The sequence below is a fragment of the Carassius carassius genome, chromosome 40 (genome assembly GCF_963082965.1).
Source record: "Carassius carassius chromosome 40, fCarCar2.1, whole genome shotgun sequence".
Taxonomy (NCBI): domain Eukaryota; kingdom Metazoa; phylum Chordata; class Actinopteri; order Cypriniformes; family Cyprinidae; genus Carassius; species Carassius carassius.
In genome coordinates this window covers 6,711,298-6,735,136 of record NC_081794.1, presented here as the reverse complement: position 1 = coordinate 6,735,136, position 23,839 = coordinate 6,711,298, and the positions used below count along the sequence as shown (strand labels likewise).

Below are 23,839 nucleotides of genomic sequence, written 5' to 3'. Positions count from 1 at the left end.
GACTCAAACCCACAACCTTAGGGTTAGGAGTCAAACTCTTTAAGCCACGACTTAATATTTTGGAAGTTAATATATGGTACAGGTCAAATGTTATAAAATAATTGAAACACAAATCATTGTTATATGTCCATATATTTTTTTTTTTTTGGTGAGTAGCCATGTCATAATTGGGATATTGTACAGTCTGCCAGTCATTACTATTAAATAACCCCCCTCAGGGCAATGCAAGGATGATTTATTTAGTGATAATGACTTTATGACTGTAGATTATTGCTTATGTAAATCTTTTGTTGACCACAATATCATTATAATAACATTTCCACTGCAAAAGGCAGTTTTGTGTCAATGAGTCATCCTTTTGAAGTGTTTGTATTTTTTTGGTCATCATTTAAACAACGCTCGCATTGAAAAGGTCAAATGTGTAACATAAAAAAAAATTTGTAAAACCAGATCATTTGTCAGCCAGGCAAACAGACTTTACCCGCAAAAAGAAGTCCAACTATTGTAAAAAATATTGATAAAACAAACAGTACATATGAGGACCCAACCACAGTATTATTGGGTAATTTGTAAGGTTGTCCTCCAACTTGATTGATGTAAAATCCAACTGGAAATATGAGAGAGGCCATGCAGAAGAAGACCACTACAAAAAAATAACACAACATTGTTTAAATCACTAAACAGAATTGTTTGTGCATATTAAATTTCCTATATGTAACATACTTCCCATGAAGGCGATCCAACGGGCATATTTTGTAGCCTCTCGTCTCCAGTGTGAGATCACAAGCAGGCCACATGTGATAGAGAGTGAGATGATGCCTAATATGATGAAGAACAGGGTAGTGATCCATTCTGGAGGAAGGCTTGGGGAGATGCATACCCTGGTTCGACCATGGATGGTCTGGCATTGCTTGACTAGACCCAGAGTCAGAGCACCTACGTGCAAAACACAGGATAATGTGTCATGACTATAAACTGTAAAAACAAGTCTTATTTTAAACATCACATAACACAATATATAAATCCGTGCAGTTGGAATTATTCTACAACCACTTTTTTTAACTATGATGCTACACTACCACAAAAAGTAAAATACAAAAAAAAGTATCACAAACAATGTGAATTCCTTTCTGGAACATGGACAAGAACATGAAGAACAAAAAGTTTTCAAAAATAAAGAAGCTCCTCTTATAATATTCGGGATTCCACTCTAAATTGCATCATTTATGTTGAGGAAGAAGCATGCTTTAGTGCTGCACAATCCTCTTGCACAAATACACCGACAGTGGATTCAAATACATCTCAAATCATGCCCTCTTTGAAAGCTTTGTGACTCAAGACGTCAGAAAATCTTTTGTATTCACAAAGTTGCATACAGTGAAATGAAATATTATAAGAAAGACCAATTAAAGTTTAAATTAAACGTACAGGTTGTAGGACCTGCCACTAGAGGGCGCACTACCAAAACAATAACAATCGCGTGGTTTGATGACGCTATGGAATGATGGGATTTGTTGTCTTCTACCCAACCGCTGACGGCCATCAATCAGACGGAAAGATAAATCATGGCTTTACCGCGAGTTCAATTATTTGCACGAATAGATTACATACAAAGTCAATGCAAAGATGCAATCAGACTATGGATCAGACGCGTCCTCGCGCGGGTCTAGAGACGCGATGCCCCCCCGCCTTTGGCGTGTATCCCCGATAATACTAATCTTGTTGATCGTTATAATAGCATACGTTTTCTGTAAAGATACGAATCAAAACAACTCACCTGTCGAGTAAAACACAAGTGAGATCTCTTTCTAGTTGAAGTTTGTCGCGAAGCTACTTCCGCATTTGTCCACGACACTGTTGTCATGTGGTTTCTACGTCAGTCAAGGCGGTAACAAAGGGGAACTAACGTCATTGACAGGCGACTGCACTGCCCCGTGTCACTGTTTAAAATGGGATGATTTACAAGTAGTTGAAAACATTAGAGATATTGTTGGTAATCAGCTGGACAAAATCACTAGCCTAGTGGTTTTTGGATATTTTACTGCAAATAACTTACAAATTGTACCTTTAAGTCATTTAATTTTACCAGTCATCTCAAACAGTCACTAAGTCAGATTAACTTTACCATATGTAAAGCCTGGCACAGGAAATAATAGTTAGAAAAGTAAAAGTAAAATGTCAATAAATGAGATATTAATAACAGTGTAGCAAACTGCTTACATAAAATGCATATTAATATCAGTTGTCACTCTAAATCTCCCAATAATATGTCTTACTAAGAGGCCTTTTAAAAGACCTTTTACTTGCTAAAAAAAAAGTATAAACCATCAATCAGACAATTGAGGGCATGTAGATTGTGTTCAACATTTTCTTCAGCCAATTTTGATCATGTTGATTTAGAGGCCTGAAATGTATGAATCAAATATGATACAGTCGACTTCATTAAGCATTAATTGAGCTACATAAACTATTAGTGTAAATCCAATGTCAGTATCTTTCTGTAATGGAAGTCTACTGGACACCAACTTTATCCATCTTTAATGTGGGAAATGCCTTTTAAAGTCACTCCACAGGATATCTTTCTCTATACACATCTGTAGAGTGAAGCACAGCTATGATTTTATCTCGTGTACCACTTGGATCAGAAACTACCACCTAAGGACATGGAAGCAATCAGAATCTAACTTTCAACATTATTTTATTTAAATGTAGCTAAAATAAATTGTTTGCAACCACTAAAAATGTATTTATTTATTTATTTTTGTGTAGAAAAAGAACAAATAATGCTTAGAGGTCTTTTTAAAATAGAAAACAAGCAGTTAGAAATCAAATACAGTGCAAGTCTTAAAGGGTCATGTTTATTTTTTTAAATAATAAAAAAACAAATAGATAAAACAGAATTAGAATAGAGAGTGCTAGAGTTAGAGGGGCAAATAAAAATGGAAGAGATGTGTTTTTAGCCGATTCTTGAAGATGGCTAAGGACTGAGCTGCTCGGACTGAGTTGGGCAGGTCATTCCACCAAAAGGGAACATTTAATTTAAAAGTCTGGGAAAGTGATTTTGTGACTTTTTGGGATGGCACAATAATGTGCCATTCACTTGCAGAACGCAAGCTTCTAGAGGGCACATAAGTCTGAAGTAGTGTTTTTAGGTAAAGTGGTGCAGAGCCAGTGGTGGTTTTGTAAGCAAACATTAATGCCTTGAATTTTATGCAAATAGCTATTGGAAGCCAGTGCAAACTGATGAACAGAGGTGTGATATGTGTTCTTTTCAGCTCATTAATCTTGCAGCATTAATCTTGCAGCTGCAAACTGCTTTTTGATGTTGAATAAAGTAAATCTGCAGGACCGGACAGTTTTAGCATTGTGTTCTGAGAAATTCAGCTGATCATCAATCACATCTCTAAGGTTTTTTATAACATAAAAAAACTTTCTGAATGACAGAGCCTAGTGATGCCATGTAGACAGAGAAGGGAAGAGGCTGAAGAACTGAGCCCCTAGGCACCCCAGTAGCTAGATGTTGCAACTTGGAAACCTCAACCCTCCAAAATACCTTGAAGGACCTATCTGAGAGGTAAGATTCAAACCTGAAGTGCAGTTCCTGAGATGCCCTTTGCCAATAGAGCGTTTAACTATTGTTTTTACTCCCTGAGATTAGAGAAGCAGTCGTCAGTAAAATTACATGTTTGTTGGAGGGGTCAAGTTGTTCACTGCCAATTTTTTATTTTTGGGAGACAATACCTTTATTTATAGTGCACTTTCAGCTTTACAACTTTGCTGATTGTTTACATTCACATACACAGACAGCAACATTTACATCCCGTGGAAACTAGGATTTACACAAGCTCCAGTCTGGATCCAGAACACCTGAGAAGAGATGATGCTGACCCCTCAGAGGATCTCAGATGATTCTAACCCTGAATCAACAAACAGAACTAACAAATATTCCTACAAGTGTGACTGCATCATATAATAATTGCTGTTAATAATGTTCATTTTCTGGCTGACTATGTCTTGTATTAATTTTTCTGAAAAATCTGTCATATGCGCACAAACTGACAGTCACCACTTATAAGCAACTACTAAATATTGTAGAAACTTAATTTTCTGTAAAGTTGCTTTGTAATGATTTGTATTCTAAAAAGCGCTATACAAATAAACTTGAATTGAATTGAATTACACACTGCATAGACACTTTAATGCCCAAATAAAAAATAAAAAAATCCATTAAAGTATAGTGATAAATATGAGGATCCATATAGACGGTTTCATCGGGCGCACGCGCCTGGACCTAAGTTAACTTCCGGTCTGTGTTGTGTATATCGGTCTGGCTGCGGTGCCTTCTACAAACACAGTTAAAGTCAATGTGATGATGAGTAGACTGAAGTTGGGGTCAGGTGGTTGTGCTGCGGGATGTGTTTCCCATACATTTATTTATTTTTGGAGACTCGCCACAATTTTAAAACTGATCGATTTTCAAAAAGGCTTCGTTGAATAAACATGAGTAATGTAGCCTACTACACGTTTAATAATAATAATTCCTTACATTTATATGTTTAAATATCAAAACAAAGCACAGGTGTTTTTATATCGCTGTATTTCTGAAGGAAGACTTGTATGTTATATGCCTGATAAAGCAGCGTGTGAGCGTACCAGCTCTGCTTTGTTTACAGCTGTTACTGGGGAAACCTCTATTTCTCGCGCTTTATGTCTATGCTTTAAAACATCTCCTGCTGGCAAAGAATGAATTTGCATTTTCATTAAGTCCGCCTGATCCACGCGGCAAACATATTTTGTTTGTTTATCAAAAAATATCTACTCTAGAGGGACTTGGCTGTTGTTATTGAGTTGTTACTATTTGGAAGTCTACCGGAAGTTAAGTTAGGTCCACAAAAGCGCGCATGCAAAGTAACGTTTGTTTATGTTGTTGCCGTTGAAACCGTCTATAAGATCATCTGCAGCAGCAACTATTAATATTATTCCCATTTTTACATAACAGAACAATTTTCCAACTAATTAACTGCTGGTAGATCTCATCTCTGTGGAAGGCAATTCCCAACAGACTTCATTAATACAGCAACAAACACACTGAATAATCAACAACACATTCGCTTAAAAGCATTCGTCTGCGCATCTTATTAAGGCAAAACATTTAATCACTGGCTTTTATCAGCTAATGCCAGATGCTTTTACATATTTATATGTAAAAGCATCTTTCCACTTATTTCACTTTTTCATACGTTTTACCCATAAATGGATGTGTAGAGAAAGGAAAATAATATGTTCCAATCTTTTTTAGTACAATGTGCCCAACTGCAGCAGGAAATGCATGCTTGATGCATGAATAATGATAAAAAAAATCATAAATAATACATTACAGTCATATTAATTTTTTTGTAATGGACTTTTTGGATTTTATCCTTTGATTTAATGATTTTGTGCTTGATAGCACAAAAAACATTGCACATGCAGATACACGAGTGCTCTACCTACCCTTTTTTTTAACCATGGTTTTACTACAAATAAAACCAAAAAACCATGGTTACTATAGTTAAACCATGGTACCCACAAATTAACCATGGTTTTGCTATATTAACCATAGTTTAACCATGATATTTGTAGTAAATCTGTGGTTATACAAATGGTAGTCAACACGCCAAAAAAACATGGGTTACTACAGTTTTACTATAATAAAACCATGGTTATTTTTCGTAAGGGTAAAGAGTTACCATTGGATTCAACAGAACATTAAGTTTCTTACCCTCTTGACCACCTGTATTGATCCAGTCTGGATTTGCAACACTTGCAATTGCGAAGATATCTGCCACGAGAAAGAGACATCCTGAAATAATGGTGAGTTTATCCATTTTCATACCTCAGTCTGTGAGTACATGAGTAAAGGGCTACTAGACGTTTGGGATTTTATGAGATGGATGCAACCTTCACTCCCTCTTTTCAGAGGGAACCTCATGGAAATGCTCTTCATGCAGTTCTAGAAGACAACATCTGAATGTCAGTTGAGGAATTATGATGCAAACACTAGCAGTATGACATTCAGCACTGAACATCATCCCATTATGAAACATTAACGATACCCCCTATGAACTCCACTAACAACAGCCTGAAAGGTTAGCCCAAACATGAGCACGGCTGTGAGGAAAATCCCAAGTATTCCGATGTGTTACATCCTTGTTGGATCTTCGCTTTTGATTTGTGGATATCATTGAAAGAGGAAAATAATTCCACAAAGCACGAGTCTGTTCTCGCATCAGTATCGGATATTCAGGTAAATGTCGTGCTGTATCGATAACTACAGTTGTCCTTCTTGTCCTACGTTCTTCCGCGTTTCAGTTTGAACTAATATACCGTAAAACAGCATCCGCGAGCCTTTCAAAACACACAACCCTACTCGCGAGATGTTTTCCTTTTGTAAGGAATAACGGAGTGGGCAGGAGAACATGACGCAGCATGTGACGTCACCACCCTGCCTTTGTTTTTTTTGTTGTTGTTGTTTTTTTTTTTATTATTCAAGAAATTGGATAAAAATATACAATCACCTTCAGGAGAACATTAACAAATAAAGAAAATAGAGGAGAAGAGGAGAAATAAAACACAATAAAGGGGTATGTAGCTTACAATCAAGAGAGAGAGAGAGAGGAAGAAAAAAAATCTATATAATAATAATAATAATAATAATAATAAAATAAATAAATACACAAATACATTTTAAACCAATGAAGGAAAGCTATCTAAGCTTAATCAGTCAATAGAAATAGATTTTTCGTGTAAATCCAAAAACCTGACACATTTTTTATTGTTAGTTAAACAAAAAGATTTGAGCAGTGAGTCAACCTCAATCAAGAAATGTGAGAAAGAAGGAATTGAGCCCATACATTTTTGCTTATGGATGAAAAATTTGCCGAACAAAATAAAAAAGTTGAATATATACTCTTTAGATTTGTTGGCAGATTCAGAGTAATAACAGATAATATCTTTCAAGCTGAAAGATTGTGCAAAGGTAGGGGGTTTGTTTAAATGGGAATACAAGTCAAGCCAAAATTTCTGAACAAACTCAACCACCCTGCCTTTGACAGTTCTGGAAACTGGACTGGAAACGTCACTGAACAAAATAGTTTCTTAAAAAAAAAAAACAGACACAAAATGTAATAAAGAGAAAACAACAATTTACAACTAGGTTTAAGAAATTTATATTTAATATACCAACGAAATTAAGAGATTAAAATATTTATTTAAATTTTATACATATTAACACTGTAGTGAACGCAATTAAGATATTAAAGAGCGCAATAGATATAATTAAATCAATTGTTGGACAAGGGTTTGTATGTTCTTACCGGCCATTTCAAATTTGTGACGTGTTGTTCATTGTATGAATGAACAGTTCGATCCATGATCTTAATAATAAATATATTACACAAACTTAAAACAGCTTTTCATGAAAGTGTTTCTCAGCCTTATGACAAGATCACAATTTTCTTCCTGACATTTTTTCCCAGTCATTCACGATCAAGATGATCTTTGACATTCTAATTACTTTTTGGCACTTGAATATAATATATTTCCAAGTTTTTGTGTATGTTTGAAGCCTGTTTATTGCAGAAACAAAGCAATAAAACACCGCTAGTCTGTTATCATTAGTTTATATACAGTTTTTAAAAAGGTAATATTTTTTGATATAATATAATTTGATTTTAGTGCAGCCTGAGAAGCTGTAAGAGGATCACAAACCACAACTTGTTTCATAAATGGTTGCAAGATACTTTATTAATTTATACATTTCAATCTATACATTTCAAATGGACAAGTGCAGAGTTTTTCTCTTCGGATTACGCCACTTTATATATTACAAACAACAAGACCAACTGTTGATGACAACCTTATTATTATTATAATTATTATTCATTTTCTTTTCTTTTTTTGGACAGGAATAATAAAGATATCGTGAACATGTCTTAATTTCATTATAAATATAAGAGTAAGTCACTGCTGAAAGATAAAATGTTTGAGAGTCCTGAAGTGAGCCCATCAGATTTCATCAACAAAAGGTGTGTTGACCAAGTGTCCACTGGAGGCCATAGTCTTTTTGCCAGACATGAATTTTTTTGCAACCTGAAAAACAAATGAGACCAGTTTTGTTATACAAAATCCTTAAAATGAGATAAACTAACAGATACACTACAACAATATATATATTTTCAGAATATATTTTTAAAACCGCCTTATAGTACAGTCAACTATCGCAAATAGCACCAATAGTAATCCATGAATTATGGTTTGAGCAAAAAAATGAAACATTTTGTAAAGTACAATATGATTCTCTGAGTTATTCTTCAGTTCACAGATTGTCAAATACCCAGGGTTGAACATAAGATTCAAGCTTTGTTACATTCCTTAGGTCTTTACACGGTGTTACCATTACCCTAAGAAACAAAAGTTGCTTACGTTGACAACATCAGCTGAAGACACAGCATTGATTTTCTGCGTCACAGCCTCAGGGGAATGGTAGGTACCCTCGGCCAGCACTTGTGAACCAATGGCTTCCATTAAGCCCTCAGAACTCTCAATAGACATCAGGTACTCAGCCGTCAACTGATTCCTGCTCAAACAAAAAGACAAATCTTTAATAATAATATGAAAACACATGATGAATAAAATATGGTCTCAAAAAAAAAACTCACTTAGCTCTGCTGAGGTCAGCTTCTGCAAGGTTTCCTTGAGCAATGTCATTTACTTGAACGATTGCTGCTTTGATTACCTGAACACAAAAAAGAACACTTTAAGAACACATTCAGTAGCTCTCATAGGCAACACCACAAGTTTTATTTGTTAATTGACTAGACTTAACACATAAATGTTGCATGCATATCAAAAACAGACACCATTTGGTTATCAGATTCATTCAAAAACATGAATTTATCCAGGTATGAAACAAATGACTGGATGTGTGTGCATCACTGAATCATGCATTCATGAATGCTCATACACACACTACATATATTTCTGTTTTTACTTTATTAGGAACTATCTCTGATTGAGCAAAACAGTACATGGTATTATTGTGGTACATTATATAATGCTATGTTCATCCATTGTTTACCGAACTATTGCTTAATTGTGCCTTATTTGTGATTGTGACTTACGACTTTTGATTTATGACTACAGGATATGTTTCCTGGGAACCAACTAAAACTTTGGCCTTGCTAACACCATAAATTGAATTTTAATCTAAAGACCTTTTCACACTGAGTGCAAAGAAGCTGAACAAATATTGAACGCGATGACGCACTGGCATTAAACAACAGATTCTTATGGATGTTTCCACATAGGCCATGAACATTCTCACATCGAACATGCTAATGTTTTTTTTTTGCTTGTTTGTTTTTCCTCGAACCAGTCCGACGAACCATTTCAGTTATGCTAAAATGCTCAAAAGATGCATGCGTGTAAAAACACTGAAGTAGAGGACTTTTTGTCCCGCAAGAGAGAAGAATGGATGCTGAGTTCTTGTTATAGTTGGTATTTAAGAACCGATTTATTCTCACATGTCCTTTATACAGAATAACATTTCTATGAATTCTTCACTGAATTATGTGATCTGAAGAGAACCATCCATTTACTTCCACGAGTGCGAGTGTTAAAGCGCGGTCACTCTAGACCTGTCAATCATGTAATAATATCTCTCGCCCTTCCATATATATAAAAAATTTAAATAAAAATTCCTACACATGAAATATGAAAGCAAACAGACCTATGATTATGCAGATATATTTTCTGTATATGTTTTTATGCCGCTCCTGTTTTTTTCTTTATTTTTTTTTACAATAAAGGATGTTTATGGCATGTCAAGCAAATAGCGTTTAATCCATTATAAAACATACAAAGAGTCCATTTTAGATCTCAACCTTAAGGTATTACAAGCACTCGATGAAGTGTGATTTGAGCAAAAACGTTAATAATTACATACATTTTTGATGTAGCTTGAGGCTTTAATTATATTTTCAGATGTATTCTTGTAAGCATTATGTATAGTTTGTGTTTCTGATGAAGAACCAAAAGTTATTTATCTTAATTTAATGCTGTATTTTGAGCAAGGGGACGATGAAAACCATATGAGATATATATACGCTAAATGAAGAAAAAATGCATTGCTGGTCGGCGCCACCTAGCGTGCAGGCGTGAATTAGCAGAAGGCGAACAATCATTTCGTTGGCAATTTGCCTCGTTTTTTCGCATCGTGATCAGTGTGAAACGGGCTTAAGGCATAATATAAATCATACATACATCTTTAGCAGCGTTAGCCTGGCAGATGGTGTAAACTCCAAACAGACCAGAATCCGTGTAGTTGGCATTGAAGGCAGACGCCTGCAAAAAGCAAGCCAGACGGTTACAAAGAGTCCTTCGTTTAGAGTCTTTTTTAAGATGAAGGTCAGATAAGGTGATACTCACATCAAAGGGCTGAGCGGTGACCTTTGAGATGGCCTGACTCAGTTTGCTTGTAGTGTTGGAGCCTCTCTTGACATGAGGTCCTGCTCCAAGCACATGCTGCAGTATACTGAATGCTGTGGCCTCAGCTGAGGTTACACTTGCACCTTCGCTTGCCACGACCGCATGAACCAGTCCTCCTCCAGACTGATGCCTCAGCTCACCTGCAGAACACACCCGGAGACTAACATTACACACTGTTTCAGAAGCAGAGCACTTATCTGAGACTAATAATGCACTTAGGTTATAGAAAGAAACAGATTTTAAGTTAAGCTTGAAACATTTTTAAATGCATTATCATTAATTTATTTAGGATCAGACTTTTCCAGCATTCGTTCAGTGACACTAATATGTGCCGATGAGGTGCAATATGTGACTCTGGACCACAAAACCACTCTTAAGCCACGGGTATATTTTTAGCAATAGCCTAAAACACATTGTATGGGTCAAAATTATCGATTTTTCTTTTATGCCAAAAATCATTAGCATATCAAGTAAAGATCATGATCCATGGAGGTATTTTGTAAATTTCTTACTGTAAATATATAAAACTTACTTTTTGATTAGTAATATGTATTGAAGGCAATTTTCTCAATATTTAGATTTTTTTCCTCCCTCAGATTCCAGATTTTCAAAAAGTATCTTGCCCAAATATTGTCCGATCCTAATAAACCATACAAAGCTTATTTATTCAGCTTTCAGGTGATTTATAAATCTAAATTTTCGAAAAAAATTTACACTTCAGACAAATGGTCAAATATAGGAATCATTTTTGTTTTAGAGATGTATAAGATTTATTCCAAAACATAATCAGCTGGCTATTTAGATAGCAAAATCCAAACATATATTAGCCGGACAGAAACAAAGATTCTAGAAGAGCTTTTTATTGCACAATATATTTGTAGTGGGTTACATGAAGATATTGGTTTGTTTCCCCAGAACAGAAAGTCTACAAAGTGGAAAAAGCATACTACTAAAAGGTAATTTTGTCAGCTTTTAAGACAAATATGACCTACAAACCACAAAAAGTTAATTTTGTTTATCAGAATATTGCATTATTTTTCATCAAGATGCTAACTTTGAACTCAACTGATCTTTGGCCTCTAACGTGATTTATGAGAAACACTCCTTTTGCAGTGTGTTCCTGTAACTTGGATATTACAGCATGGTGCTAGACGCATCAAAATTTTAGGTTTGATTCCCAGGGAATGTATTAACCTATAAAACGTACACCTTAAATGTGCTGCAAACTGCTTTGGGTAAAAACAACACCCAAATGAGTAAATCTAAATAATGTGTGTTTGCCTGTTAGGTGCTGCGGTCCATTTACCATGATTAAAAACTGTCACATATAAAGGTCCATTTTAGTTTAGATAATGCCTCAAAAAGGTATTCTATGTAGACAGCAGACAATTCCCTAGGATCTGCGGTAAAGCAATAGCAAAGTTCCTTACATTACTGACTGTAGCGACCTGAAAATGAGACTTTCAATGACTATGTAAGGTAAATATATTGTCTTTTATTTTGTATTTTTAATACTGTTCTAGTATTAATGATGCACTCTACCTCCACGGTACACGGCTTCGGAGCCAACAGTGCCTGTTCCACTGCGGATGTTCAGGAATTGCTCCCCAACCTGCTTAAGTATGGCATGATCCACACCTACACAATAGCATGAAGTATAAATGTCTTATTTAATATACTTTTTGGGCCATATTAAGTCTTCTCATTTAATAAGACAAAAATGTAATAACATACCAAGACCAACAAGGGCCATTCTTGCACTTGTGAAGTTGTTCTGAACAAAGTTGTGCATCTGCATAAAAGGACATAATACAGAGAGCATTAAAATTTGCAATGTAATATATTTGTGCAGGACTGTTATGAGCATGTGTGATTTACATGTTGTTTACCTTGGTCAAGCAATGTCGTAATTTGGTGCATTACTATTCTACAGCTCTTTTACAACAATTTGAAACCTTGCCAGATGAGTGTCCATGTTGTATATAATTCAGACTTATTAAGTGATGATTTCATGATGTTCATGTTCACAAATAAAAGGATAAAATCAGATGAAGTGAACTTTAAAGGGGTCATGGACTAAGAAACCAAAATTCCCTTGATTTGTGACATAGAGGTCACTGTACTATAAAAACATCCTGTAAGCGTCATCACTCAAAACTATGGAAGCCCGTTTCTGCCACTGAATAAAAAAAAATTGCGACTTTTTATTGTGATATATAAACTAGTGGTCGACCAATATATCTTTAAGTCTGATAAGTTTATGTGCTTGGCCGATGTATTCGAGGTGGGACTGAGAACGGCAGCGCCTGAGCAGACACAGCTGAGCTCACACTCTCCCTCTTGTTCGCCGTCACCATTAACAGTTCTGTCTAAAATGGATAGAAGTTTATCTAATAATCAGATAGAATATAATATACAAGAAGATTTAAAACGATTGCTTTTATATTATTAGTAATAGAAACGCAAACATTATAATACTTTCTCATTTGTCATCAGCATTAAGACAAAACAAATATTTGAATGGCTAATGAACATTTAATTTCACAAACCTTAGTTGAACCCAGCCGTGAGACTTTGTAAAGGGTGCATTTTTATCCAGCATGACCGCGTGTTCTCTGTGTGACGGTCGGTCCATGTGAATTGAATGCTTCAAACTTTAAACTCGTGATTTCAAATTATGCTGTGCTTTATGCATCAGAATGTTTTATTTATTGTCATTATGCTCACACATAACGAAATTTTGTGTGAGACTCTCGGCTTAAAACAGTTATCATACAAAAAATGACACAGCAATTATATAAACACAAGCAATATATAAATATAAAATAGAAATAAATACCTCAAGTAAACACCGGACACCAGAATACATTCAATAGCAGCAGAGTAAATATATATACTAGAGTATTAAAATCAAGTAGATTAAAAACATAGTGCAGCAATGCAAAACAATCAGAGTTTTTGTATTCAAGTAAGTATTTTGCATCAGTAGGAGTAGGGTGCATGTGAGCGAGTAAGTGTGTGGCTATATAGGGAGGTTGCATGTGTGTTTGACTGCGAGGGAATGGAGGGGGGTGATAGCTTTCACAGCTCTGGGGAAAAAGCTGTTTTTGAGTCTGGTTGTGGTGGTCTTGATGTTTCTGTACCGCCTTCCTGAAGGAAGCGGTACAAACAGTCCATTTCCCGGGTGGATGGGGTCGGCCACGATGCGGCTGGCCTTCTTCCTGATTCGGACAGCATATATCGTGTCCAGGTCTTGGAGATGGCAGCCCACAATCCTCTGAGCAGTTCTCACCACCCGTGCCAAGTCCTTCCTTTCCTTTGCAGTGCAGCTGCCATACCACACCGTTGCATTTAAGCAAAGTATGCTTTCTATTGTAGCACTGTAGAAGTTCTTGAGCAGCTGAGAGGAGAGTCCAGTACGTTTTAACTTCCTGAGGAAGAAAAGACGTTGTTGCGCCTTCTTCACCAGGTGTGATGTGTTGACAGACCAGGACAGGTCAGATGAAATATGGACGCCCAGGAACTTAATACTATCCACACGCTCCACTTCATCCCCCCGTATGCAAAGAGGAGCGTGCTTCGTCTTCCTGGACCTCTCATATGCCCACTGTCATATTCATGTCATTTTCTCTGTGTGCTGTATGTAAAATGAGTATTACCCTAGCTTAATTTGAAAAATATGATTCCTGATGCACGCAAACTTCCCAGAATAATGAGTGTCCTGTTGGTTACAGTGTTTACTTCCTTTTTAATACATTTTTTATTAAATATTTATTTGTGAAAAATACTTTGTTATCTAAAGTATAAGTATGTTTATTTTACACATTTATTTTTCAATCCATTGTCAAATGATTTCAAATTTCTTAAATATTAATTAAAATGTAAAAAAAAAAACTCAATTATATCGGCCCCCTGCTTTCCAAGATATCAGCATCGGCGGTCAAAAAAAACAATATAGGTCCACCACTAATATAAATATAAACTCACAATTCAGACTTTTTCTCAGAATTTCATGATAAACTCACAAATGCAGTTATAAAGTAAGAATTGAGAGATATAAAGTCAGAATTGCGAGATATAAACTTGCAATTGCAGTTTTTATCTCACAATTTTGACTTTCATTTTCTGAAAAAGTCAGAATTGCGAGAAAATAAGTCAGAATTTCTGAGGAAAAACAGTCAATTTTGAGTTTATATCTCGCAGTTCTGACTTTATTTCTCAGAATTGCGACTTTATGTCTAGCAGTTGTGAGTTTATATCTCACAATTCTGAGGTTTTTCACTCGTAATTGCGAGTTTATATCACACAATTATGATTTTTAAAAAATATCAGAATTGTGAGATAAAAAGCCCTTTTTATTTTTTATTCAGTGGCAGAAACGGGCTTCCATACAAAACTTTGTTATTAACTTGTATTGAAGGCAGTCTGCCAAAACAACAGCTTTTGGAATGTTCTACTATATGATGTAATAATGTGGATAAACAACGCCTTTGCAAAGGAAGACTGACATCCCTGCCTTTTTAGCCCCACCCACCTATTCGTGCATGTAGTGTTTACGAGAGGGGGGAACGTGCAGGTCTATGCAGGAACAAAACTATAAAGATGGGTCTGAAGACAAGATGCTGTGCAGTGTCAAGTTGTGGAAAAACAGTCTTTGCATTGCCTTCCTTCTGATCCCAACGTTAGGAAAGAGTGAATTAACTTTATTTTTTATAAACCGTGTCAGTAAGAACACTTCATTTTACTGCAGATTCATTTACAAACAAGGCACAATTCGACATGTGATTTTCAAAAAGATTGAAAATAAAAGATGATGCTGCGCTGACTACGTATATTGGATCGTACAGTCATTTTGCAACACACAAATGTGAGTAACTGTTTTCATTATGTGATCACTATTTCTTTGTCTCTTCTTACAGATCAGATCGTTTGATATGTATTGAGGTATTTATTTTTTAAACCTAATTCACAGCGGCGTCCATCTATGAGGATTGAATGTACACTGGAGGCCAATTATAGAAGTGTATTATTGTTAAGCGTATCAAATTGTTACTATGATATATAATGAAGCATAATTTGGACAAGACTCAAATGCCACATGAAAGATTCAAATGAATTTGTACAAAAATAAAAAATAATAACCATAAATGAGCCATATCCATGTTTTCCCTCCAAAACGTTGCCTTACCTGTTCTGTGGTGATTTGGCCGAGCATGTAGTCTGGACAGTATAAGGAATTGGACAGGGCATTCTTATAAGCTGCAGCATGCAAATTCTCAATGACACCTGAGGGACAAACAAACAGATGAAGAATGAAGCAGAGACATTATGACCGCTAACCAACCTCCGTCAATCATATGAAAAATGTACTGCATTACAAACAGTTATTTATCAGAATGAACCCTCTGGGTCCAAACATGTGATACTTGGCAGTCAAAAGTGACGTCGATATTTTTTAAGAAATTAATGTTATATTTTGCATAAATATTTTTATTTTTTATTTTATTTTTATTGTAGTAAACAATATTCACCTCTAAATTATGCACTAATTATTTATATATAAAATAGTTCAAATATAAGAAAAAATATATAACATTCATCATTCTATTACTATAATATTATAGAAGTAGTGTATTTTTATTTAATGCCATGTCAGCATTTTAGGCTATTTTCATGGCAAAAATACAAGTATAACAAATAGAATAAAAATCAGCAAGCAAACAAACACAAGATATATTACACAAGACTTTTTACATTAACACACAATAAACATTTTAAAACTTTTTCTGGCAAAAGGATACGTAACTCTTTAAGTGAGTTCACTTCATAATAGAGTTCTATAATACAATACTCTAATATCTATAATAACATTTCTCATTAATAGGGTTTGATTAATATTTAAATATTTATTTATTTTAGGTTTTGAATTGAGATAGACATTAAGACATTTTTAAAGATTATTTAATTAAGGCTGACTTGTAGAATGTACCCACATTTTTTTTGTATGTTCATACAGCAAGTGACCCACATGTCAAGTTTTGTACCATTCTAATAAGGCAAAAAAATTCTAAAACCAAACGCTTTCAATCTAAAATGAAGCCAGAGGGTTAAACACTGCATACCAATCTGTGGAGTCTGCTTGGCAAGTTCCTTATCCAGTTTCACCCTGCCAGTGAGGTCTGACACTTCCCATGACCGAAACTCCGGCGCAGTGGTCACATTGATCAGATACTCCATTACAGTGTCACTGCGAGAGAACAGACAGACAACATATTTGTTTCCAGTAAAAGAAAAGTTCATGCAGAAAAACAAACGTGTTCTACTCACATATGATCTCTCAAGCAGTCTACAGTGTATCCCATGGTTTCCCTGGAGCTTGACACACTGCATGTAAAAATATAATATAAACATTTATTCATATAACATAAAAGATTTGTGTAAAATAATGCACCATATATATATAAAGCAGGTGGTTCTTGATGGTGGGGTTGTGAATCAAAAGTGGGTGGCAGATCTATTGTGGTTCTGAGCAGCAAAAGTATCAAATAAATAAATAAAATTAAAAAAAAAAAACTAAAAAATAACCTAAGGTCCTGAAGCAAAAGCAGCTGAAAACTACTGTATTATGCCACATACCATACATTTTATAAATAACTGATCTTTAGAAGAAACTGTTTAGTAACAATGATAAACTGACCTTAAGCTTCCCCCTACAGCCTCCACACCACGGCAGATCCTGAAGGCAGACGCTCCCTTAGTTGTCTGGAATCAGAAGTATAGAGAAGTTAATGCTGCACAAAAGCAATACAGCGGTCAAACACAGAGTCATGATGGATATATACCAGACTGGCAGCCAGACGAAGCAAGTGTGAGACGCCGAGGTTATCCATCGTCTCATATCGACTTCCAGCCCTGACGAGCACACTAATCCGAGAAGCAGGAGAATAGTTTTCCAAGGAAGCAATCACTAACCCGCTAGGCAATTTTGTCACCTGGGAGAGAAAAAAAAAAAAGTTTGTAATTACACCCTCCAATCTGTAATGTTACATATATAATTGTTTTGATATTTTCAAGTGACTAATGATATAATGCATCAATGCAATGCATAAAAACTTATAAAAAAAAAAATAATAAAATAATAATAATTATATATATATATATATATATATATATATATATATATATATATATATATATATATATATACACATACATATATTTATATACATATACATACACTAGCAGACTTGTTTTACCCCCCAAAAAAGATATTATATATATATATATATATATATATATATATATATATATATATATATATATATATATATATATATATATATATATATATATATATATATATATATATATTAGGGATGGGACGGTATGAAAATTTAATATCACGATTATAGTGACTAAAATTATCACGATTATCAATATTATCACGGTTTTGTTGAAACGAGATGAAAGTGTTGAAAAATAGTTGATGCTCACACTGAAAACATTTCAGCAAGTTTTATATTTAATAATCAACAAACAACTAATAAAACAAGCAACTCTATGCACTTAATTTAAAGAAAGATTAAATTCTGTGGCATTTCCTTCCTTACAATGAAAAGTGTAGAAGCATAGAAAAGCATAGAAAAGTCACTGACTTTCGCCATTCCTTCTCGAAAAAAAACAAAAAAAACATTGTGCGCTGCGCTTGCATCAGACTGTTGCTGGCTGGACATGATTTAATAGTGAGTTATTCAAACCGCGATAATCAAACACGGTTTTAATGATAATTCATTTTTAAACAATATTACTAACCTTCAGCACATTTTATCACGGTTATCAATAAAACCGGTTATCGTCCCATCCCTAATATATATATATATATATATATATAAAAATAGAAATTAATATATATATTTACTTTTTTTGTATTATTTGTTTTATTGTTCTGTATAAAATTATTCTTTTAACAACTGGAGTTTCTCATTTTGTTGTGGAAGTCCCAACTGGTATAAAGGATTTGAAATTTTCAAAGATAATTTAATCAACCAAAAACAATTACATTTTTGTTATATTCTGGTGCATTTGTGTGTTAATAGAAATGCAATCAGATTCGTGAAAACCAGTTGGCACATAATAATGCAATATTTATACACTGGTTGCGGGCCACTGAATACGATGAAATTTTAATCATATCACAGCACATTTTGCAGTATCAGCAGATTTCAGCATTTTAAATTCAAAGATCCTCTATAAAAACACAATTAATATTTATTTGTCTAAATATCAAGTAAATACTTTAATAATCAACCATACCATTTGTATTTATATATTATTAATAATGCATTTAATTTTTTTTTTTCCAGGTTTAAACCCATAAACATTTGATAATATACAAAACAGTTGGGCTGTTCTTAAAAAAACCTGTTGATATTTATAATGGTTGTAATACTGCTTAAAGAGATTTAATTCACATACAATTTACATTATTTATTCACTTAATAATTAGTAATTAAAAATGTCACTTAATCCTCACCATGATAATCCTCACTCAACATTCTGTGGCAATTCATAACGAAAAAAAATTAATTTATTTGTTAAGAAAATAAATAAATTAGTAAAGATGAATTCTTGTATGCATCATGGAATAAACAAACATAATTGGTTCAAATTGACAAAGCAATAATGTAGACAATCTCAAAACTCCTGTCATTGCAGTACACATTTTAATTCACCATCCTGTGGGACGTGGTAAAATTCAACTGAATTGGTAATTCAAAAACAGTCCCTAATATGAGAGCAGAAACCCTCCCCAGCAAACACACATACATGAACATCCTGGTACATGAGAGGGGCAGAGGCACAGTCAAGGGCTGGTCCCTTTGAGTGGCCGCACAGAAGCGTCTCTGTGGAGAGAGAGACAAATCATCATCTACTGACCTGCACTTCCTCCGGCAGAAACTTCACTGGCTCCACGGCTGCCGCAACATCCACCTTACGGGCAGCCTGGGCTGCATAAAGCCTGCCCTGAAAATCACAAAACACATCAGACCTCTGAAGAAAAAGTGCCCAAAAAGAGCAGCATAAAGAGAGGAAGAACGAGGCATGGGACGCTACTAAATAGAATGCTACGTTTGACACAAACAAGAGAGTAAATAAGAGAGCCACAGGCCCTTCTTTTCATGTGCATTTAGGTTGAAGCCATCATGAAATATGGTAAAAAAAAAAAAAAAGAACATTCAAAGCTTCAAAGCTGTATAAAGTCATGGTTTCATTTAATAAAAAGCTAAAAATGTATTTAGAAAACACAAAATGAATGGATCATACACACAGATATTCCAACATGGATATATATATATAAGCTATAAGTTTGATTGCATCATATAAGAATTGCTGTTAATAGTGTTGATCATCTGTTTCATTATGTCTTAAAATGATTTTTCCCGTACATTTCTGCCATATACACATAAACTGACGGTCACCACTAATAAGCTACAAATAAATTATGCAGAAACTTAATTTTCTGTAAAGCTGCTTTGCAATGATTTGTATTGAAAAAGCACTATACAAATAAACTTGAATTGAAGTCAATTTTGCATTTGCACATATATACCTTAGATTTCCTTCTTAAAGTGCTGTCAAATCACCATGATTGTTAACTAAATGAGTTAATACATTTAAAAAACATTCAACTGAGAGTTATATAATAAGAATACAAAAAAACGTAATTTAAATTAAATACTTCCCAAATAATATTTCAGACATACAGGTGCATCTCAAAAAAATGGGAATATTGTGAAAGTTTTTTTTTTTTTTTTTTTTTTTTTAACTTTGTGAAACCAAAATGTTGATTTTTTTAGATGGCCATTATTTCACAGCTTTTATACAACAAACTACACAGATCCCTTTTAAATTTTAGGATAGATGCTGTGGCATAAAGACTAAGAATCACTGCTCTATATAAGTTAGCTGCATTCAAAACATGAATAAAACAAGGAATGTAATACAATGACATACACAGAGCTGAACTGTCAACTATATCTCTTATCCAGCGCTTGGTTTTATGAGAACAAGGCCAGCATCTGTCCTATCTAGCGAACACTCGTACACCACAACACAACACACAGAACCATGCAGCAGAACCTCTATCTCATCTCTAACCCCGTGGATCAAGTCCTCACCGATAACTGGCTTATTCCCCGGATCCCCCTCATCATCTCTCTCTGCTTCTGACGGCTGACCTAAGGACGTCCTACCCAGAATCCTTCACTCTCTGCTTCTCTCCGTCGAAACTAAAATGAAGCACAAGTGCACACTGCCACATGGCGACTCGGAGATTGCGTCAAATTAAGTGGTTTAATTTACATCACTGCATGTAAACACAAAGTTAGCACAGTCTTAAAAGTGCATGTAGACGCCTTTTACGAATGTTTTACGAAGGTGTAATCTACTAAATGTAATCTACAAATCGTTAAATATAATTTGGTATGAACTCTGTTTATTTTTGTTATTATTATTTTATTAATATGTAGTACTAGTTTTATGTTTTAGACCGTATTAATAGGATAATATCACCTTTATTAAAATTTGTAAAATTAACTAATTATTAATTATTAAGATTAGAACAGAAGGGAAATGAATGGAGCGGTTAGTTTAATTACATATGTAGGCTATATAAAATAAAAAGAAAAACTACTAGGCTACTCATTTCTTCAAATATATAGGCTACATACGGGTAAAAGAGTACAGAAACTGCATTCTATGTTCCAGAGTTTAGTAAGCACCCACAGGGATTTTTATTGATTGGAGGGGAATTTAATATTATCTTAAATGACTTGGTTGATAGATGGCCTCCAAAGGAACCTGGTTCATCCAATATTACTTTAAAGACTTTTATGCAGAAATATAATTTGATTGATATATGCAGGGAAATGTATCCTAATCAGTGCTCTTATACGTGGAGTAACAAAAACAGTACAAGGCAGTCCCTGAGTCCCGCATAGATTTCTTTCTGGTTTCTGGGAGCATCTTAATAGAGAATATGTCAGAAAACATTAGTTACTGCCTTAACAGATCACAAGGCAATTTATATAAATATTAGATCTTCCTCTTTTGCAGTGTCATGTGACATGTCATACTTCTTTCTGGAAAATGAATGTCTCTCATTTAAGACATGAGGTAGTTAAGTTGGAAATTATAAAATAGATATCCTTTTACTGGGATTTGGCACAAAAAGAAGGTACTTTTAGTAGGCATTGGGAACTTCTAAAACAGTGGTTCTCAACCTGTGGTCCGCGGTGGTATTGCAGGTGGGCCGCCAATTACTATTAAAATAAATAATATTGTTAATATATGTAAAAATGTCTAAGTCATAACATAACATCATTTCATATATATATAATTAAATAACAAAAAAGAAATATTAAACTGTTACTATGCTTCCACTATTCAAGCTCGCTGATTGGTTTAAGAATAAACCACCAATTTATCTTAGATATTTTTGCTGCATATGCTACAGAACAACAAATTCAAACATGCATAAATGGCTGTTGTGTTTCCTCCTGACTGCTTGCTCCGCTGACTGTCTACCCGCTGCCGAGCTTTGCCTGGATCTGGTTTTCCCGTTTTGCTGAGCGGTGCCAGCCCGAGTTATTTTCTGTTCATTTCCAGTCTATTCTAGGGCTGTGCGATTAATAAAAATCGTCATAAAATCACGATTTGAGCGTGCGCGATTTCTAAATCGCTTTATAGCACCATTTAGCGGCCCTGACCTCCTGCAGTATGCTATCAGAACCAATCAGATTGCAGCGCCTCTAGCGCGAGAACAGAACAGACTGGGCAAATGCCTAACTCAAGATTCACACACTGTCTGTGATGCGCCTTTTTTCCGAGCCCATGTTAACGGATCAGAGCGTTCACACTGCACGCGGTAAAAGGCTAGAAATAAAAACGTGCGAAAATAAATAATATCTAGCACATGAGCGTTGTGAGTGCACAGGACGCAGTTTAAGTTAGAGGAGACACGTTTTAAGTGCGCACACTCTCTCCGCGCAGAGCAGCGTGTATCTGAGCAAGCACGTCTGGTTTTGTGACAGAGCAAAGGAAGTCTGCGTGCGAACAGAGAGATTCGCGCTTGTGCATTATTTTAATGTGCTTTCGCGTTATATTTATGCGCTCTCGCTGCTCACCGCATACACATACTGTATACACACTGCAAACAATTAATGAGCTCTATGAACAATGCATGGCAAAAAAGAAAAAAAAGTCCCTGGACACGGGATTTTTTTTTTCTTTTTTTTTGCCATAAGTCTATACATTTTGTTACATCTTTACTATAGTGATAATTTTGACTTATGTCTGTTCTAGAGACGTTACAATTTTTTTATAAAGCTCTAATTGGTTTTCTTTTGGAAATATGTTTCAAATTAATTTCAAATTCACCCTGAATGCATTTATGACTGTAAAAGCATATCGGTGTGTGTCACAATCGCAAAATTGATCAAAGAAATCGCGATAGGTTTTTTTTTTTGTCCATATTGCACAGCCCTAGATCATTCAATACATACAGTTAACAATCTAGCTTCTGAGTACTTAGTTATTAACCCAACAATAGCTGGGATCAGTTAATTTTTTTGAAGTGGGCCGCGAGCTAAAAAAGGTTGGGAACCACTGTTCTAAAATATGAAGCTGGTAAATATTTAATGTCTTATGGTAGTTTTCTTTCTAAATTTAATAGAATTTTGGAGGAGCCAATTGTACCTGAAAATACCTCTCCTGGTTTGTCCCGATAGACTTTCAGTTGAGGAAAAAATACTATTAAGTGATTTACAGTATTAATTGGATGAGATATATAAATATAATATAATATAGATATATAATATAATATAGATATATGAAATCACGGACCTGATGGAATTTACCCCTGATTAGAGAACCGACTTTACTGACCAGATGCGCATTAATTATCTGCCGATATTTATCGTGCACCCCTAAATCCTTTGTCCATAATATCCCAGTGACAGAAAAAAAAAATGTTATCTAGGTGTGTTAATTACTAAGGATCAGAAAGAAAGATGAAAAATTTATTACCAACCCCTTATTGATAAAACACAGATAAGATTTAACCAGTGGCTATCTATCTTTGAGAGATAGTGTACTTCTCACAAAAACATAAGGCCTTTCGAGGCTTATTTATGTCACTCAGTCTGTTCTTCTGGACCCAAGGTAAAAGTGTTGACCAGCTAATTTTTTATGGAAGCATTATATTATACAATATACATTATATTAGAAAATATTATGTAATGAACACATACGC

The 23,839-nt window shown here is 34.7% G+C and overlaps 2 protein-coding genes across 3 annotated transcripts; both read right to left on the bottom strand.

The window, feature by feature from the left end:
• Positions 1–437: 437 nt before the first annotated feature.
• mosmob (modulator of smoothened b) lies at positions 438–6,439 on the bottom strand. 2 transcript variants are annotated; one of them, XM_059532981.1, is made up of 4 exons: positions 6,096–6,439; positions 5,762–5,992; positions 724–936; positions 438–643 (listed from the first exon to the last, which is right to left on the bottom strand). In XM_059532981.1, exons 2-4 carry the CDS (start codon positions 5,871–5,873, stop codon positions 459–461), a joined length of 510 nt encoding a protein of 169 aa, XP_059388964.1. In that variant the 5' UTR covers positions 5,874–5,992; positions 6,096–6,439; the 3' UTR covers positions 438–458. The 2 variants fall into 2 exon arrangements, with proteins under 2 accessions (XP_059388964.1, XP_059388963.1); XM_059532980.1 differs by having other exon boundaries at positions 5,762–6,439.
• A 1,328-nt stretch (positions 6,440–7,767) lies between these two features.
• Positions 7,768–20,843, bottom strand: LOC132122037 (cytochrome b-c1 complex subunit 2, mitochondrial). The gene is made up of 14 exons (XM_059531884.1): positions 20,706–20,843; positions 19,465–19,551; positions 17,370–17,519; positions 17,225–17,289; positions 16,855–16,911; positions 16,650–16,774; positions 15,716–15,813; positions 12,262–12,319; positions 12,070–12,165; positions 10,468–10,667; positions 10,303–10,383; positions 8,700–8,776; positions 8,464–8,617; positions 7,768–8,130 (listed from the first exon to the last, which is right to left on the bottom strand). Exons 1-14 carry the CDS (start codon positions 20,739–20,741, stop codon positions 8,047–8,049), a joined length of 1,368 nt encoding a protein of 455 aa, XP_059387867.1. The 5' UTR covers positions 20,742–20,843; the 3' UTR covers positions 7,768–8,046.
• Positions 20,844–23,839: the final 2,996 nt, after the last annotated feature.

Bases quoted from the DNA above. Each gene is read 5' to 3' on its own strand.
- mosmob (XM_059532980.1), bottom strand. From the start codon at position 5,873: ATGAAAATGGATAAACTCACCATTATTTCAGGATGTCTCTTTCTCGTG. The intron at 937-5,761 runs GTAAGAAACTTA...TTTTGCACGTAG, and splicing joins CAATACAGGTGGTCAAGAGG to GTGCTCTGACTCTGGGTCTA. The intron at 644-723 runs GTATGTTACATA...ATTTTTTTGTAG, and splicing joins TTGGATCGCCTTCATGGGAA to TGGTCTTCTTCTGCATGGCC.
- LOC132122037 (XM_059531884.1), bottom strand. From the start codon at position 20,741: ATGATGAGGGGGATCCGGGGAATAAGCCAGTTATCG. The intron at 15,814-16,649 runs GTATGCAGTGTT...TTTGTCCCTCAG, and splicing joins CAAGCAGACTCCACAGATTG to GTGTCATTGAGAATTTGCAT. The intron at 8,618-8,699 runs GTGAGTTTTTTT...TTGTTTGAGCAG, and splicing joins GCTGACCTCAGCAGAGCTAA to GAATCAGTTGACGGCTGAGT.